General features: G+C 42.1%; 1 protein-coding gene across 9 annotated transcripts in view; it reads left to right on the top strand.

Moving 5' to 3' along the window:
* PKP4 (plakophilin 4) overlaps positions 1–17,093 on the top strand; it is a 72,129-nt gene that overhangs the window by 44,583 nt on the left and 10,453 nt on the right. For 6 of the 9 annotated variants that reach the window (XM_042040429.1, XM_042040428.1, XM_042040427.1 and 3 more), the window contains exons 5-13: positions 3,716–3,847; positions 4,000–4,190; positions 4,985–5,540; positions 7,926–8,117; positions 9,591–9,801; positions 12,629–12,761; positions 13,833–14,046; positions 16,267–16,450; positions 16,758–16,875. In XM_042040429.1, coding sequence (XP_041896363.1) covers positions 3,716–3,847; positions 4,000–4,190; positions 4,985–5,540; positions 7,926–8,117; positions 9,591–9,801; positions 12,629–12,761; positions 13,833–14,046; positions 16,267–16,450; positions 16,758–16,875 — 1,931 coding nt within the window. The remainder of the gene's footprint in view (positions 1–3,715; positions 3,848–3,999; positions 4,191–4,984; positions 5,541–7,925; positions 8,118–9,590; positions 9,802–12,628; positions 12,762–13,832; positions 14,047–16,266; positions 16,451–16,757; positions 16,876–17,093) is intronic. The other 3 variants (XM_042040432.1, XM_042040425.1, XM_042040431.1) reach the window with 1 other exon arrangement.

The raw sequence follows: 17,093 nt of genomic DNA, 5'->3' as shown, positions 1-17,093 counted from the left end.
AGTGAAGGTTTTTCTGAGAGTGCTTTTTCTGCTTTTGTATCTCAGGATAGTGTGAACTTTCTTTCCAAAAGAAACATTTTTCTTGTACTGCTACGTCTGCTCCTGACTATATTGGGGGAAAGGGTAGGACTATTTCTTCAAGGTGGCATTCATTCCCTGGTCTGTTGGAATAATCTGTCCTGCCCCTGACAGGTCAGAGCATGGAGCTCTGAGAGGTTGAGCGCATCAGTTACGGTGTTTAACATTGCGGAGTCGCGCTCTGGACTCCGTGGGCTCTGGAGTGATGGGGGCACGTGCAGGAGCCACCGTGGGACAGGCACAGACAATGGCTCCTGCAAGTCACTTGTTGTGCTGGATGACTGGGTGCTCTTGTCATGCTGGCCAAAAGTGGCCCACTGCAATCCCAATGCAGTTGGCATTGTAGGGTGAGAGCTGCATGAACCCCGTTCTGCAGAGCGTTCCTGTCCCACTCGTACATACAGGGTGCTGTCTGTCCTCGGAGCTGTGCTGGCTGCTGCACAGGGACCCTGCCTGCTGCTCCTTGTTCAATCAAGCATATTCATAATTACTATAATTGGGATTATTTTATATCCCATTCCCAGTTTTTGTTTTATTTGGAGATTAAGCTCTTAAACTTGTGCATAATTGTATTTTCATGGTTTCTGTTGCTGCAGCTGAGGTGAGGCACACGTTAGCTTTTTTCCTCTCTTTTAAAGCTAATGTTCTCAACAGCCTACTTGTCCTGCCATTTAACTTTTGCTAGTCATGGTCATGCTTTCCAGGTATTCTTTCAACAGTGGTTTTAAACAGAAGTCAAATTTGTTTTTTCAAGTAATTGAGAAACCAGTCTTACATATTTTTTCAATGTGAATGTTGGTTTTGTGGGTTTTGTTTGTTGGCAGTTTTTAAATCACATTGCTTCCCCTTGTTCTATAATGTCCCAATGACATTTCACAACTGGTACAGATTCCTTCTGAGAGCTCTCAGCTGTTGTTTTACTTATTTATTTCGGCCAATTGCATTCCATTGCTTTATTTCCTTTTCTGATTTTCCTGTAACTTACTCGCTTTTCTCCTTAACCTTCCATTAGTTTCTTCCTTTTCGTTTCTTTCTTTCTCTTTCTTTCCTTCTTTCTTTCATCCAGCTCATGTTTTTGTTTTATCCTTTAATTCTCTCCTCACATTTGTGTGTTTTTATTTAGAACTCTCCTGTGCACATCTCTGCTAAGAAGTCACTTGACATATGGCAAAAATTCTACTTCTGTTTCAATGCTGTATGTGTTAATGCAAACCTAGATGTGTATTTCTCACATCTCTGTATTCAAAGTAGTCTTTCCTGCAGTAATTGCTCAGAAGTGGGCATGTTGGAAAAAAAACCTATTTCTTGCTTATAATTTCCCAATCTACATCTCCTTTCCTGTTTACAGTTATGTTGTGATTGTGGCATGATTGTGGGTTTTATTCCCCAGTTCACCATGGATCTTTGTTTTGTACAAGTGTTACTAGATGCTGCTTTATGAATTGTAATCTGAAAATGCTGGAGTTAAAGATGGATAAAAACACTGCCTTAAATCACCTTTTTTATGACTGTAGGTAGTGGTTTACGTCAAAAGCATCAGTGGACGATAAGATGTGACTGTAGCTATAATTGCATTCTGCATCAGTAGAACTATACAGAATTTTTCACAGAAGTGTAAAGTGATGTTGTTTTGCAGATGCTTATAAATAGAATATTAGATCAGCCATTTATAAGAAGGCTATTGTTTTATTCAGGGCATTCCTCCTGTTTCATGGTAGTGGAGTCAGATAGAAAGACAACAATTCATTTTATTCTGCATTCTTGCCTTTGTTAAACAGCCTAAACAGTCTTTATTTTTTAGCCCTATGATGGCTTTGGCGTGGTAGGCAGTGTGTGATGGGAGCGGGGTTGGACTCAAAGCTCTGTCCTGGGAACGTCTGCACTGAACAGCACAATTGGACCTTATTCTTCCTGTGTGTCTCTTCCCAAACTGATTGTCAGTTTGACATTGATTTAATATCATGTAATATCCAGTAACTGAGATAATAGGGCCTTGTATTAGATAAACAAAATGACTGAAGATTAAGGTATTGAAGTTGGATGTAATCCTAATGTAAAAGTCCAAGTCCTCCAAGTGCTTTATTCCGAAGAACGTGGAACATCCACTGGTGGCTGTTACCATCTGGTGTTGAGCTGGTGTAACAGGCTGTGAAGTGAGTTCTTGCAGTGTTGATTCTCTGGATCATTTCTAGGCATACTGACAATTAAACTAATGGAAGTGTAGTAATACTTCTTATTAAATCTTAATTAAATTTGGTCATGATACTCCTATTCTAGTAAATTAACTAGCGTCAAATTTTACAAGCTAGTTTTGACCTATGGGCGTACTACTGATTAACTGCTGACTTCCTGGGATTGCTAAGATTTATTGATTTTTTTTTTTTTTTTTTTTTTTTTTTTTTAATTTGACTAGTGTTCGAGCGTCCTTCAAAATAGCAATTGCTGAGTAACATTTTTAGTATGAATGTTCCATTATGGCTCATTATGCAGATAGTGAGACACCAGCATTTTGTGTCCAGCCACTAGTAAAAGCCAGAGTATTTCTGTGCAGCAGGCATCACTGCCCAGAGCCCACAGCTCCTGGCACTGAGCAGTCCTTGGGACTGGGCTGGTGGTCCTTGGCATGTTCCCTTTGGGTTCACTCCAGGCTCATTCATGGATTACTGCAGCAAGAATTTACGTTTCAGGTGGTATCTTTAAACATAACCTCCACTGCCTATTCTGCTTCCTCAGGGAGGTTTAGCTTGGATATTAGGGAAAATTCTTCATGGAAAGGGCTGCCCAGGACTGGGATGGAGTGCCCATCCCTGGAGGGATTTTAAAGCCATGTGGGTGTGGAACTTTGGGGACAAGTGGTGGCCTTGTACTGGGGGAACAGTTGGACTCGATGGTCTCAGAGGGCTTTTCTGACCTAAACTGTTCTGTGGTACTGTACTGCATCTCTGCTGCCTGCATACATGATAATTGAATGCTTAATATTTCTGTTAAAATAATGTTGATTCAGTATCTTCATCTTCGTCCTTTTTTTCCCAGATTGTTTAGGTTTTTCCTTTCTTCATAAGAGCATTGCTGTGCCTCCTTTGCCTTTCTTTACAACACTGTCATTTGTCTGTACAATTCAGCTGACATTCTTGGAACCAAAGTTAGCTTAAGAGGCACATATTTAGATAGCAGTTTACTAAGTAAAAAAAAAAAGTATAGAAATTTGCTGCATCTGGTGTTCATAGTACACAAATAGGGATGAAATTCAGCACAGCCTTTTCTATCTGGAGGTGTTGATTACAGGCCCTTAAGACAAGGATAGCTGTCCACTGGGCACTGCTGCACAGTTGCACAGTGTTTCTATTCTTCAGAGTATACTAGGTAATCAATTAATTTTTCATTAAAATAGGTTGGAACATATATTTGAAAAATTAGAATTGTAGAATTACATCAAAACTTTCAGGAGACAAAAGTTCTCAGAGATTTGTATTAACATTCTCTTCATTGTGTTTGGGAGATGATACCTGTCTGCCAGTAAGCTGATTCTGTTTGGTGTAAGTCCTTCATTAGTATGTATGAGAAAATAATGATTATTGAGTTTGCAGGAAACTTGCATACAAAACACTGGATTTATCTAAATAATTTGTTCTTTCAGATCCTCCGCCCAGCAGTGTAAGCAAACCCCAGGTGTCAGAGGGTGTTCACACCAATGCCTATGATACTAGGACAGAAGCAGAGCAAGGGACTCTCTACTCACCAGAGCAGACATCTCTCCATGAAAGTGAGGGTCTGTTGTGTGCATTTTAAATATTAGACTATATTTCTGTATTGACAGTATGAAAACATAATGCAGTTATGAATGCATCAAATAACAAAGTTATATAATAATTTGTGAATTTGTTTGATGATTTTATTCTTATGCTGGCTTCATATCTACAGGGTCTGTAGGTAACTCAAGAAGTTCAACACAAATGAATTCTTATTCTGACAGTGGTTACCAGGAAATAAGCAGTTTCCATAACAGCCAAAACTTGAACAAGTCAGAGATCAGACAGCAGCATTCCCTTGGTGGACCTGCCAACAACCATGTGGTGAGGAGCTCACGCGCTGAAGGGCAGACGTCAGTCCAGGTACTCTGCTCAGTGCCCTGCACCTCTGGCTGTGCACGGGCTCCAACGGGGTTTAGAGACAGCAGCTGTATAGCTGGGCTCCCCTTTGTATGGGCTGGAGTTAATGTTACAAAGTTACAGGTTTTGTTTAACCCTTTCACTGGTTAAAAAGCCGGAATGGCTTGCAGCAGAGACTCGTTTGCTGGCATCAGCGCACGTGTGATTTGGGTCATTCACAGGAGTTGAAGTGAAGTAGCACTCCTGACTTCACAGTACACTGCTATTGTCATATCAAGAAAGTATCAGTCAAAATTCATTGGGAAATGGGGGAAAACTTCCGAGAAGTTAGCCTGTATGTAAGCATAGTTGTTAAAGGAAGATGCTGGTATTGTTCCCGTACATTCTATGGTTTCTAGCTTTTCCCTCCTTTTTTGGTAAATGGAATGATAGTAAGACTGTAATTGTCAGAACATTTCTAGATTATACCAGAACTCTTTGTGTTACTGTTCCTGAATTTCCAGAGTGGTTGAGTAGTAAGGAAGGAAAGCATAGGTGCAGATTAACATAGCAAGCCAAATGAGAATGAGAAACAGGTCGTTTTTTAATGTTAAATTGTCATTTTATATACTGAGAAGCACTGATTAGAAAAAAGTTACAGAGAAACTTGAAGGAATTAGGTTTAGGGTAAAAGCTACACTCCAGCTGCCTGTATATACTGTTGTGTGCATTTCCTGCTGACTCCTGTCTTGCAGGAGAACAATATCCACTGTGTGACCTTAATGATAAAACTCATAAATGTTTTTGATTTTCAACAGCCTTCAGCAAATACTGCTACCAACCGAGTCATGAGACGGGTCAGTTCGGTGCCATCCAGAGCACAGTCTCCCTCCTACGTGGTCAGCACCGGCGTCTCCCCGTCGCGGGGGTCGCTGCGGACATCTCTGGGCAGCGGGTATGGTTCTCCCAGCGTTGCTGAGCAGAGATCCCTGGCTTCCCACGCATACTCATCCACCACCCTGCCCGTGCAGCGCGCGGGGTCCCCGTACGCTGGGCACCGACCTGCCTCCCCCTCGGCCGTGCGGCGCGTCGGCTCGCTCACCTCCCGGCAGGCAAACCCCAGCAGCGGCACTGCCCAGTACCAGACAGCAGGCAGAGTTGGCTCTCCTCTTGCCCTTACTGATGTGCAAACCAGAGTGGGATCTCCATCCCAAACTCAGCTGGGATCCTCTTCCCCGAAGCGTTCTGGCATGACGGCAGTTCCACAGCACTTGGGAACGACGCTGCAGAGGACAATTCATGACATGGAACAGTATGGACAGCAGTATGATATCTATGAGAGGATGGTCCCCCCACGGCCAGATAGCCTCACAGGTGAGTAATGGGCACAGACATGGATAAAATGCAGCACAAACCACAGCTGTAGAAAACCCAGAATGCAGTCGTGGTGTTGTGGATGAAACGCTGTAGTGCTGAGACATAATTGGGGTGGATGTGTCAGGTCAGTTGTAAATACTGATGTCAAACACTCTGTATCAATCACAAGTTCCTGGTGAATACTGGCTTTCTCTATGATTACTAATTGGTGGCTATGCATTGAATTAAATCCTATGATTTAAGTTGCTAACTGAAATTCTAAGTCTTACAGAGTCATGTCAACATTTTCAAAGGTAAAAGTACATTTAAATATGTGTGCAGGCTAAACATAAAGTAAAACATACTAGCCTGGAACTAATTTTATGTCTAGTTCTTTCTTAAAATATAAACTTACTACTGCTGAATAATAGGGGGTTTTTTTCCACTAGTATTTCTAGACTATCTCATCCTTCAAATTAAATATAGGGTAACCATTTTAATACTAGCTTAAAATAGAGTTCTAAAAGGTAGAATCTATTAATCTGAGAGGCAGTTCTTGTTAACATGCAGTTACTTTACATTTTAAGTTTTGTGTGTTACTGATTTTGTTCTGACCTTCATCTGAATGAGCACAGACAAGGTGATTTTCCAATTAGACCATGTGCCCTTCAGAACAGATGGCAACTTCTGTTTTTTCTTTTGAACTGTTATAGTGCAGGAAACTCCAAAATGCTCTCATCCCTCAGCAAAAGGTATAATGTGTCTTCTCCCTCACCTCTCTTTGCAAGACTTAATAATGTGCCAGTTTGATAAGGGATTGGGAATGAGTTTGATGGGAAAGGCTGTTCAGAAGTGTAAATGTGTACAGGCCATTTGTGGTAAAACAGCAGTCTTGCCCTCTTAAAATATTAGTCAGGTACTTTAGCACTGCTTGGAGATATCATCTTATCTAAACAGGTGAACTGATGTATCTTGAGAAAAAATAGTTATTGAGATAGTGAATCAGTGATTCAGAAACAGACACTTTAAAGTTAATGCTTTTAGAGTGAAAGAAGACATTAACGACATGGTAGTCCAAGCTGAGAGAGCATCTTATTTTATAGCTGTCTGAACTGTAACCTTTCCAGGAAACTTGAAGTGCTATAACTTCCCTGTGCTTGATGTTACAAATTAAGTAAGAATTCCTCAGTATTGTTAAAAAAGCTCTTACATATTCTAATATAAATTAATTTTCATGTGTCTTTAGAGGAAGCAGCTGAAATCTGAAACTCAAATTTGTGTATGATCAGTTTTCTAAGAGGAAAGTTTGGATGTGGGAAAGGTTTAGGGTACTGTGGCAGCCTTCAGTATAATCCAGAGCTAGTCCCTGCTGTGTAAGCAAGAGGAGAGAGTAGATATATGATCAGCTACTCTTCTGTGCTTACAGTCTCCATGTCCATGGGCTGCATGTTCTGGGAGAACAGTAATGTTGGAGATGACTGTCTTCCCAGGAGATGGCATTGTCACCTGGAGCTGTGGGCCCTGCTGCCCTCTTTGCCTGCTCAAGTCCTTCTGTTCTCACCACCTGTAGATGTGTTTTCTTAGCGATGGCCCAAAGGTTCCCTTGCAGACACTGTGGCAGAGCAGGTCTGGGATTTTGAGGGGGGAAGTACTCAGATGTAGGATACATTTGGTTAAACATCACTACTCCATTGTACTTTTGAACTTGTTCTGTAATCTCCATCATTTCATCATCCTTGTATAGCTAACTTCACATGTTCTGTTGCTTTGAAAACTGCCAAAGCTTTAGTGCCTGCGGTGGTAATGCCAAAGTCGACAAAGTTGTATACATTTTATATGAAATATTAATATATAGCAAGGTGAAAAAATCTCATCCAACTGCAGCATTGCTATTTATATGCAGACCATGGGCTATTTAAACCTTTATAAAGATTTTTCTCCATGTGCTTACTTTTCTGCTGCCACTATCAAGCAGATGTTTGCTCTTACTACTATGGACTGTTTCAGTTTCAGTATTACAACCAGCTTTAGTCTGTGCCCTCTGTCACTATGGGATTTCTGTCAGGTCCATACTTACCCTGTCATTGCTGAATCTGTGCACTGCACATGCTGATTCAGCTTTTATTCTCTGTGGTTTAGACTGCAAACGACAAAAAAAAATAAGTCAGAAAACTTCAAGTTGTCAGTGTACGGACAAAACTTTTGGTCAAGGAAATGCTGCTTTGTCAGTGAGCCTTTCAGTATGGGCCATTTAATAATGGAAAAAATGTAATGAGTAAGTCTTTGTAACTGTAGATTTAACCAACACCTTTTCTTGTCTAAGGGAAGAAAGATTCAATCCTGACAGCTCTGTTGCTTTGCTGAAGATGGGCCACGTAGACATTTCCCTGTGCTTGGTTGCAGGCCTGAGGAGTTCGTACGCGAGCCAGCACAGCCAGCTGGGGCAGGAGCTGCGCTCGGCGGTGTCCCCAGACATGCACATCACCCCCATCTACGAGGGCAGGACGTTCTACAGCCCCGTGTACCGCAGCCCCAACCACGGCGCCGTCGAGCTGCACCACGGCTCCCAGGCCGCCCTGTTCCGCACCGGCTCCGGTGGGTGACAGCCCCGGGCTCTGTCCGAGCCGGCTGTTCTGGGGCACGGGGCGTGACGGGGGAGACATGGAATGCCAGTACAGAAGGAAGAACTAGAGGGTATAAATTAATGGAGACAGAAGCTAGGTTTGAAGGACTTAAAATAACCTGTAGGAATTAAAAGGTTCTTTTGATGTTTGCAGGGAATGCTTGGGGCTATATATCACTGTCAGCCTGGGGTCAGAGTGTTTTCTGTTTGATAGCACACACGCAGGTACATCCCAGATACGTGTATTTAATGACACACAGAATTTATTGCTTTCTCTCTTGCATTCTTTGTGCATCACTCTCTTATGAATTGAGTTGGTTCATGGTTTTTTTTATTCATCAATATAGTAAAACAAGAGCTTTCCACTAAAATTACCTACTGCATCTTTCACAGTAGAAATACTGTTTTACCCAACTTCTCAGCAAAGCATAATGGTAAAGACTACAGCTGAGGATTATCTATTGGAACCAAAATATTCCCCTAGTATCTCACAGAAGTGCTACTCATGTATTGTGAAGAGCATAGGCATTAGTTTAGTATTAGGATTTACTTTCTGTAGAGAGAAATGTAATGCATGTTGCAATGCAGTTTGTTAAGGTTGATTAATAATTTGTATAGTTGTTTCCAAAAACTCTTAAGATATTAAGAGTGATTTAGTTAAGTAACCTCTCTAGAAGTATTTATAGAGAACTGTCCGATTCCTATGTCATGTTTTCACACACTTGAAAATGTCTTTTTAATGTTTGCTAATGTAACTGCAATACCAAGAGAACAGAGTGCTGAAGGAGGCACCAGTTTTTGCAATTCTCCTGCCTTCTACAACCTAGAATAAATGGAGTTTGTCAGAATGTGCCAATGAAGAAATATAACTGGAAACTGGAATTCTTTGTTTACTTGTCTACTTAATACCACTTACCTTGGAAGAACAAGAGCCACCACAAGAGCTCTGTTCAGACAGGAAGATGCATGTTCTTGTTCCTGAACCACTCAGCTTCATTTTTGCAGTGATCCACATATTACCTTTTGTTAGGGAAAATGTACATGTAGTTAGGAAAAGCAAAATATCATATAAACAATATGAATTTTTGTTTACTTTCTTTTCCTTTTTGGTACAATAGGTGAATTGATATTATGAACTTAGAAAACACTTTGCACCCAGATTTCTGCTTGTTGGCATGGGATGCTTTTCCTACTTTAAATACTTGTTGAGGGAAGCTGAGGCACAAGTCTGATCCCACAAAACCTTTCATTCTGTAACTAACCTCTCCATCTTCCATGGGACACTGAGGAATTGCTCCCTGAAATCTGGCATCAGCTTCCAACACTGAGCACAGTACGCATTTTCAAGACTGATGTTTTTTTTGCTTGCACTGTTAAGTAGGTGTCACCCCTTCTCTTCAGCAGGCACTTGTTACCTGGTTGGTTTTGACACTGTTTTATCCTAGGCATGGGTAACCTGCAGCGATCCTCCAGCCAGCGTAGCACCCTCACATACCAAAGAAACAACTACGGGCTGCCCCCGGCGGCCGCGCTGGCGGAGCCGCTGCGGGCGGTGCCGTTCCGGCTGCCCGAGCCCAGCTACGGCCGCCTGCAGCCCGCGCCCGACGGCGGCACCACGCGCTCGCCTTCCATCGACAGCATCCACAAGGACCCCAGGCAAGTCCCCGCTCCGGGGCTCGCCCGTGGCTGCCGCCAGGGCTCACTGCGTTCCTTGCACACCTGTGGCAAGTGGTCCCATCTTCCGTGGCTTAATCAGTCATGACTCGTTTAAATATTAAGATCTCTACCTTTATTGCCAAAAGATTAAACACAGGCTGCTTCTTGCAGTAAGAAAAAGTAGCTGTTATGCATCTTATTATTACATTTTTCTTTCATGTTTGTTTCTCTGGAGAAGTTATTACAGGAAACACAACTTTGATGAGATTTGACTGGATTATTGCAAATATATTTTAGTAACCTGTAACATTGTAGTGAGATTTCTCTTTATAGGAATGGGAATTGGGGCTTGAAAATTCAAAAGTACACACCTAATTTATTTGAATGAATTTTTTATGAACAGCCTGCTTAAATTTCAAAACAAAGTGTTAAAACTATTTATAAATTTGCAATTTTGAAAGTGAACACATATTTTTGCAGTAATTACTGGTTTGATTTTGTAAATGTCTGTACACAGTGGGCCTTTGACAAACGTAGTACCGTCATTGTCACATAGACACTGTGCACTAAAACCTTGTATTTAACCTGGGAGTATCAAAGCCCAGGCTGTGCACAGCTTGGAGGGATTTATGAGTATGTCCAGTGTGGATTTGGAATTGGTAGGAATTCCAGTCCCTCTTCAGATTGCTGGTTCACTGAGGAACCAACTCATCCTGGAGGAGCTCGGCTCAGCCATGCCTCAAAAGCTGTCCTAGGGACATGTTGGGCACCAAGGAGACCTTGAGCAGAGATGGTGAGACTGGAGTGATGCCTTGACGGGGCTACCTAAAAACAGAGGCTAGACAAAACTAAGAGAATAAAGGCGGGTATATTTATTGAAGGGCCTTCAAGGTACACTTTGGGCAGTCACAGCCCTAGGGCTACACCCAAAATGGGCCACTGGATCATGGGTTTCCATACTTTTATAAGTTTGGTCAATTTGCATATTGGTGGTTAATCCTCCAATTACAATTTCAGGTAATGAAATCATTTACCCTCAGTTTGCTCCCCCTTAATCCACTTTGTTTACGTATTTCAGGGCCTGAGACAGTAAGGTGTCCTTGAAGTTCAGGCCTAGAGAGGATTTGTTTTGTCTGACCAGAATGGGAGAGCAGTAGCTAACAGGCTATATGGAGTCTTAGAGTTACACACTAAAGCATTGCAGGATATGAAAAATATAAAAGCTAAAATCCTAAGGCATCAGGAGCCTCATGGTGCATTCCCCTGGTCCTGTCTACAGCAGGCTTGTAGCACCAGGCAGTTACTCTAGTCTGGGCCTGTCCTATCATCTCAGCAATGAAAATGCTGCTTTAATGGGTTTTGTTGTTCTATTTATTAGAGGAAATTTATATATTTAAACTTTTTAAAATAGATATGGAGAGACTGAATTAATTTCATTAAACTGAATGGTACTTTCTTCCAAATGCTGTTAATAGGATAAGCTTAGCTCTAGGTAGTAAAGCTTGGAGGGCGCCTGCTCTGGTATGGTGGCAGGAGGAGTTACTTACAGCAGGGATGCTTCACATTCATAGCAAGGAACTTTAAAGAAACTCTGACACAGTCGTCACTGCTGATGCACCTTCTCAGCTTGTAATCTCACAGTGGAATAGTTTTTACCTTACATTTAATCTGTTCCAGTTTCTGATGTGCATATCATGCTGTGGCAGGAGTCAGGGGAGCATGTTACACAGCCTGGGAATGGGCTGTTAGGAAGCACCACCCTGGAATGAGAGTGAAAGTGACTAGTTTTACTAGAAAGGCAGTTTTCCCTAGGGTTTTCCTATCATTAGTATGGAAAAACAAACCTCTGAGTTGTTGAGCAGTTCAAAGCCGGCACGGAACTGAGCTTCCCCTTCATGTGACTGTGAGTCCTGGGGAGACTTGACTGGCCAGGCCAGCATTAGTCTTGGAACAGCTCCCCAGCTACTGTTCTTAGAACAGTATGTTAGAACATACTTAGCTCTTTTTTTGGTTTATTTTGACTTTGGTTTTTGGTTAGGTTTTACAGGGGCGTGGGGGGGGAGGGGGGTGTGTTTGTTTGTTGGGGTTGGTTTTGGGTTTGGTTTGTTTTTTCAGTTTTTTGTTTGCTTGGATTTTTGAGTCTGGGAAAACTTAAGATACTACTTTATCCCCCTCCAATCCTCCTTTACAGAAGGCAGATAGCCCAGCAAATATTAATGACTATGTTTCTAAATCTGCAAACTGGGCATGTTTCATGACTTTTCCAGGATTGGTCTGCACAAAATTGTTGTGGTTTAATGAAGGAGATTTTATTTAATTATTTTAAATTTACAATCCCTGAATAACTCAAATCAAGCAAACTTTCCTGTGTCTGATCCTGACAATAACACTTTGGGGTGTGCAGGTTTTGTTGAGGTATAATTGGCTTCTGCCTAGGGAGAACATTAGGCACTGAGAGAAAAGTGTGTGGAAATGATGCCCCTGAGCAGCACTGTGGAGGGGGTATCTTTTGCATATATATTTAACTTTTGGGAGATTTTTTTGTAGGTTGAAGTGTTTGAGTCAGTGTAACTTCAGTGTTTATTTGTAGTTGTGTGGTCCATAAGCCAACTGAAGCACATTGGATATAGCATCCTTGTCCAGTTGGAAGACGAAAAGGTGATGTGACCCACTGTTATCCCATTACACCTGGTTTTCCTTCTAGCCCTCTTACTGCAGAACAAAACTGAAATTGTCAGAAAGCCCTTAAGATGCTCCAGTACTTGTACATAGTAAATTCCCATACATTTGGGAGTAATGCCTTCTCTCCATGTGTTGTCTGATGAAGGGAGTTTGCGTGGCGAGATCCAGAGCTGCCTGAGGTCATTCACATGCTCCAGCACCAGTTCCCGTCGGTGCAGGCAAACGCAGCTGCCTATCTGCAGCACCTCTGCTTTGGGGATAACAAAGTGAAAACAGAGGTAGGTGCTGCTTGCACTTCTCTTCCAGGGTAACGGTAGCAGGCAAACTAGGCCTCTTGCCTCTTCCTATTTTTTTCATCATAACACAGTATTTGTGACCCTCTTGTGTTCCTGTGCATACCAGATGGATGCTAATATTGATGTACCTGGAGTGTGTAATTACACACACACTCAGATTCTTCCTGTCATAAGAGCTGCATGGAAATTTTATGGAAATCTTCTACCTTGAAGTTGTGTCATCCAGCAGAACTGTAAAGTAGGTTTGCCAGAGCCTGGCTTTGTGTAACCTGTTGATGACTGGAGACTAGAACATCCAGGAGCTCTGGAGCGCTTTCACTGGTTTTAATCAAGGTGTTTTAACGCATCGTAGGGAATGAGTGAGCTGTCAGGCAAAGGAAAGGAGGCCAGCCCTAGAGAAACGTGGAGGACACTGTTTATGTCACTGTGATGTGGGGGCAGGACACATCTGAGTGGACATTCAGATTATTGTTGAAATTTCTTGAAACTTTGCATTTGAAGAGCTTCTCTTTTTGCAAAGCAGCTGTGAGCTGTTGATTTGAGGGAATTTGCCATTTCATTTGCATTGTGTGTGTGTTACATGTTATTTTCAGTAAAAAATTTATTTATGTTAGTAAAATGTTGGTGGAACTTTTGTAAGAAGATAACCCAACATAATTTAGTGTTCCTGAGAGATGAAAAGGTGGTAGTGGTTTTGATGTTCTGGTGACGATCACAGTAATAATCAGCTCTTATTTCCAATATTCCCTAAAAAGATATTCTGGGGTATGGGAAATTACTTTTAAACCCAGAAACAAAACTGATGCAATAACAATTTCTTCTGAACACAGCAAGTGTCTCAAAATGACCCTCAGCTATTGCAGTGGGGTGGGGGGGGAGGTTCACAGGAATTTCAGTCCCATGTAGCAATCGAGTCAATAAGGTTCAGCAGCTGTTTCTTCTGGAAGTAGGATGGAAAGTACTGTTCTCATAAAAACAAGAGCCTTTTACATCTTTAGAGTGAGGTGGGCAAGATCAGTAGGGTGCTGATGGTCCTGACATTCCTCTTTCCAGGTGTGTAGGCTAGGAGGTATCAAGCACCTGGTGGATCTCCTGGATCACAGAGTCCTGGAGGTTCAGAAGAATGCCTGTGGTGCGCTGAGGAACCTCGTTTATGGGAAGTCCACTGATGAGAACAAAATAGCCATGAAGAATGTGGGAGGGATACCGGCCCTTCTGCGGCTGCTGAGGAAGTCTGTCGATGCCGAGGTCAAAGAGCTGGTGACAGGTAAGCTTGGAAGGGAAGCTAGCAGAGAGCTATAATGCAAGTTATTTTTCTGGACACTTACGTCAATCAGTTAAAACAACACGGAGTGTGGAGTTATTGGGAGAAGTGAATGCTGAGGTAGTTGCACTAAAGCTCCATGTGGGGTGGCTTTTCCCTTAAATGAGTCCCCTGCACATGAAGCAGGTCTTGGACAGGTATTTCTGTATTGATTCTGAACATTTGTTTTATTATGGGCTTTTTTTATCTTCTCTTGACAACAGTTTTAAATAAGATCTTGCAGAATTCGTAAGATGGATCCAAACTATGTAAATGTATGGTATTTAATCTGAATTATAATCAAGGATGACTACTTCAGAAAAAGACACTTTTTGACACACATTTTTAGGTAATCAAGTCCCTTTTGTTACTGAAGTCTTGCTGTACAGGAGCTGGAGTTAAGAATCACAAATAATACTTTTAACATGGCTCTAAAATGGGTCTGTGATGGTACTAAAAGTATCAGGAATACTCGAGCACTTAAACAGGTGCAGTATTTATTGTTGGTAGATCTTTCGTCTTTAGGGAGGAGTTTTGTCATTTAATCATATCCAGAAAACTCTTACAGGACTATTCTTGCAGATGCCATTTCTATGGAAGTGCCTTTTACATCCAATCTTTAGACAGCTCTGTTACAGGACTGTTTAGGGCAGTCCCTGGAATAACTGGATTCTTCACCCATGATGTTGATCAATGCATTCAAACACAAAAAATTATCTAGAGAGAGCAGAAGCACTCTGGGGAAAACCTTCAGGATAGTCACAAATTCCCATCTGGAGAGCTTCTGCACCAGTTAGTCACAAGTTCTGCTGTGAGGGGTTCAGCGAATCCGTTGTCACATCCAGGGAATCAGTGATTTAAGTGCGTGCCACAGACAGGCACATCCCTGTCAGATCAGAATAGAATGGACTATTTCAGTAGGAAGGGACCTACAAGGGTCACCTGGTCCAGCTGCCTGACTTCTGCAGGGCTGGCCAGAAGTTAAAGTGTGTGGTTGAGGTCATTGTCCAAATGCTTCTTTGCATTTGGGAAAGTTGCATTATTCAGGAACAGCCAAGTCAGCAACCACAGGCTTCATCCAAACTTATGCATTAGCCTTTTGTGTGAGCTGAACCCCAAGATCAGGAGCTCTAAGGACCCCTGTGGGACATGGGAAAAACTTCCGTTGCCTGTAAATAGAAATCAGGATAAAGTCAGTCAATAAATCTCCTCATGTCTGTATCCCCCCATGGGGCCTCTTAATTATTTTCTTAAAGAGAAGAAGAAAAGGTGTCTTATGTAAAGATCTGTCTTCCTTTTTGTTTTCATTGACTGTGTAAAAAACTTATTCTGTCTCACCAGCTTTCATTTTTGTTAGCTCTTGTAACATTTGCTGTCTGGTCCCCTCATAATTTACTTCGGAGGAAATGGATGTTCAAGGTCCAGTCCAAGGGAAACCCGAGGGTTTGTAGCAGCGATATCGTGGGGCTGTCGAGGAGTTCCTGCCCTTGGGTTTGCAGCATGCGCGCAGCTGTGCAACTGCGCAGTCAGTAAAACATTGTATGTGAGGAAAGTGTTTTGAACAAGTACCTGGTGAGACTTCAGATGAACTTTAAGCTGTGTTTCATGATGAAAAAGAAGATTTAATGCTGTGTTCAGCATGTTACTTGTATATACAGTTCTGCTGGTAATTTATGTCAGATTTCATACTTCGGTATCTCAGTGTCATTTTATGGAGACTTTGCAGGGCAGGGGACTAGGGATTTCTGCCCGAGGATAAAAGATGGATAGCAGTTCTTGCAGCTGGTGGGTGGATGGATGGATGGATGGATGGGACATGCTCTGGACTTGTTGCTGTTGTTTCCAGGAAGAAAGTTTATGTAGGATTTTTACATCCCTTCTTGTATGTTCAGCTCTGCTACTCAGTACCTGATATCCCTGGTATGAGTATGGTGTGAGGTAGCAGGAATGTCAGGGCAGGCCATCCTTATCATTGGAAAAACAAACCAAACCAAAGCCATGCCCTCCTCCACTGTTCACCTTGTTCACATTGCTTTCCTCCTTTTTGGATGCTGGCTCTCCACGTTCTGCCTGCTCTAGAATCACATCACATATTTAAAGTAATGTCTTTTAAGTTGTCAGTGTTGCTTCATGTTTGTTTGCCAAGTCTCTGCTGACTTTACTGCACTGGAAATGTCTTCTAAGGGGTTCTCTGGAACTTGTCTTCATGTGATGCCGTGAAGATGACAATCATTAGAGATGCTCTGTCCACGCTGACAAACACTGTGATAGTGCCCCACTCGGGATGGAACAGCTCCTCCTTTGATGACGATCATAAAATGAAATTTCAGACTTCCCTCGTTCTGCGCAATACAACAGGATGCCTGAGGTATTTGCCTGTCTAGAATACTTCCTTTTAAAGAGTAATCATGTTATCCAGCAGGCCTTTCTTGTATTGTAATTTTAAAGACAAAGGAATTGTTTTAGTCTATAAATTACAGAGTTCCATCACGTTGGCAGCTTTTCCAATTGCCCTTTTTTTCCTAATAGAAAAATATGAAAATTACCAAGTTAGTCACTAAGAGTCGCTAAACAATTACCAATCAGCTGCATAAAAACCTTCTGCAAACTGTCAATTAAATAATTATCTGTCTGTCCTTGCATACACCATGTTTCTTTGTCATTCCAACCTTCAGGAACCTGAGCTCTGCTGGGGAAGAGGCACGAAAGCAGATGAGATCCTGCGAAGGACTGGTCGATTCACTGCTCTATGTGATCCACACCTGTGTGAACACCTCAGATTATGACAGCAAGGTGTGTGCATGTCTCGTCTACAGATATTTTAGTGCTAACCTGTGTGTCTGATCTTGGGGCTTTGTATAGCTCAGCTGAGCATGGTGGTGTCCTTAGCTCAACTGGCATCACTTCCAACCCTAGGTCACTGAGGCACAGCCAAACTCAGCTGCATAAGACAGGGTCACCTCTTGTTTTCAGCAGTGCTGCAGTATCTGTTTCTTTGTAAAACAGTAATA

The sequence above is a fragment of the Corvus kubaryi genome, unplaced genomic scaffold (genome assembly GCF_017639235.1).
Source record: "Corvus kubaryi isolate FWS band 111438036 unplaced genomic scaffold, C.kubaryi_AGA036_p1.0 37396, whole genome shotgun sequence".
In the NCBI taxonomy this organism is placed as follows: Eukaryota; Metazoa; Chordata; class Aves; order Passeriformes; family Corvidae; genus Corvus; species Corvus kubaryi.
Note: the sequence above shows the minus strand (reverse complement) of the source record. Positions and strands in the feature narration are given on the sequence as shown.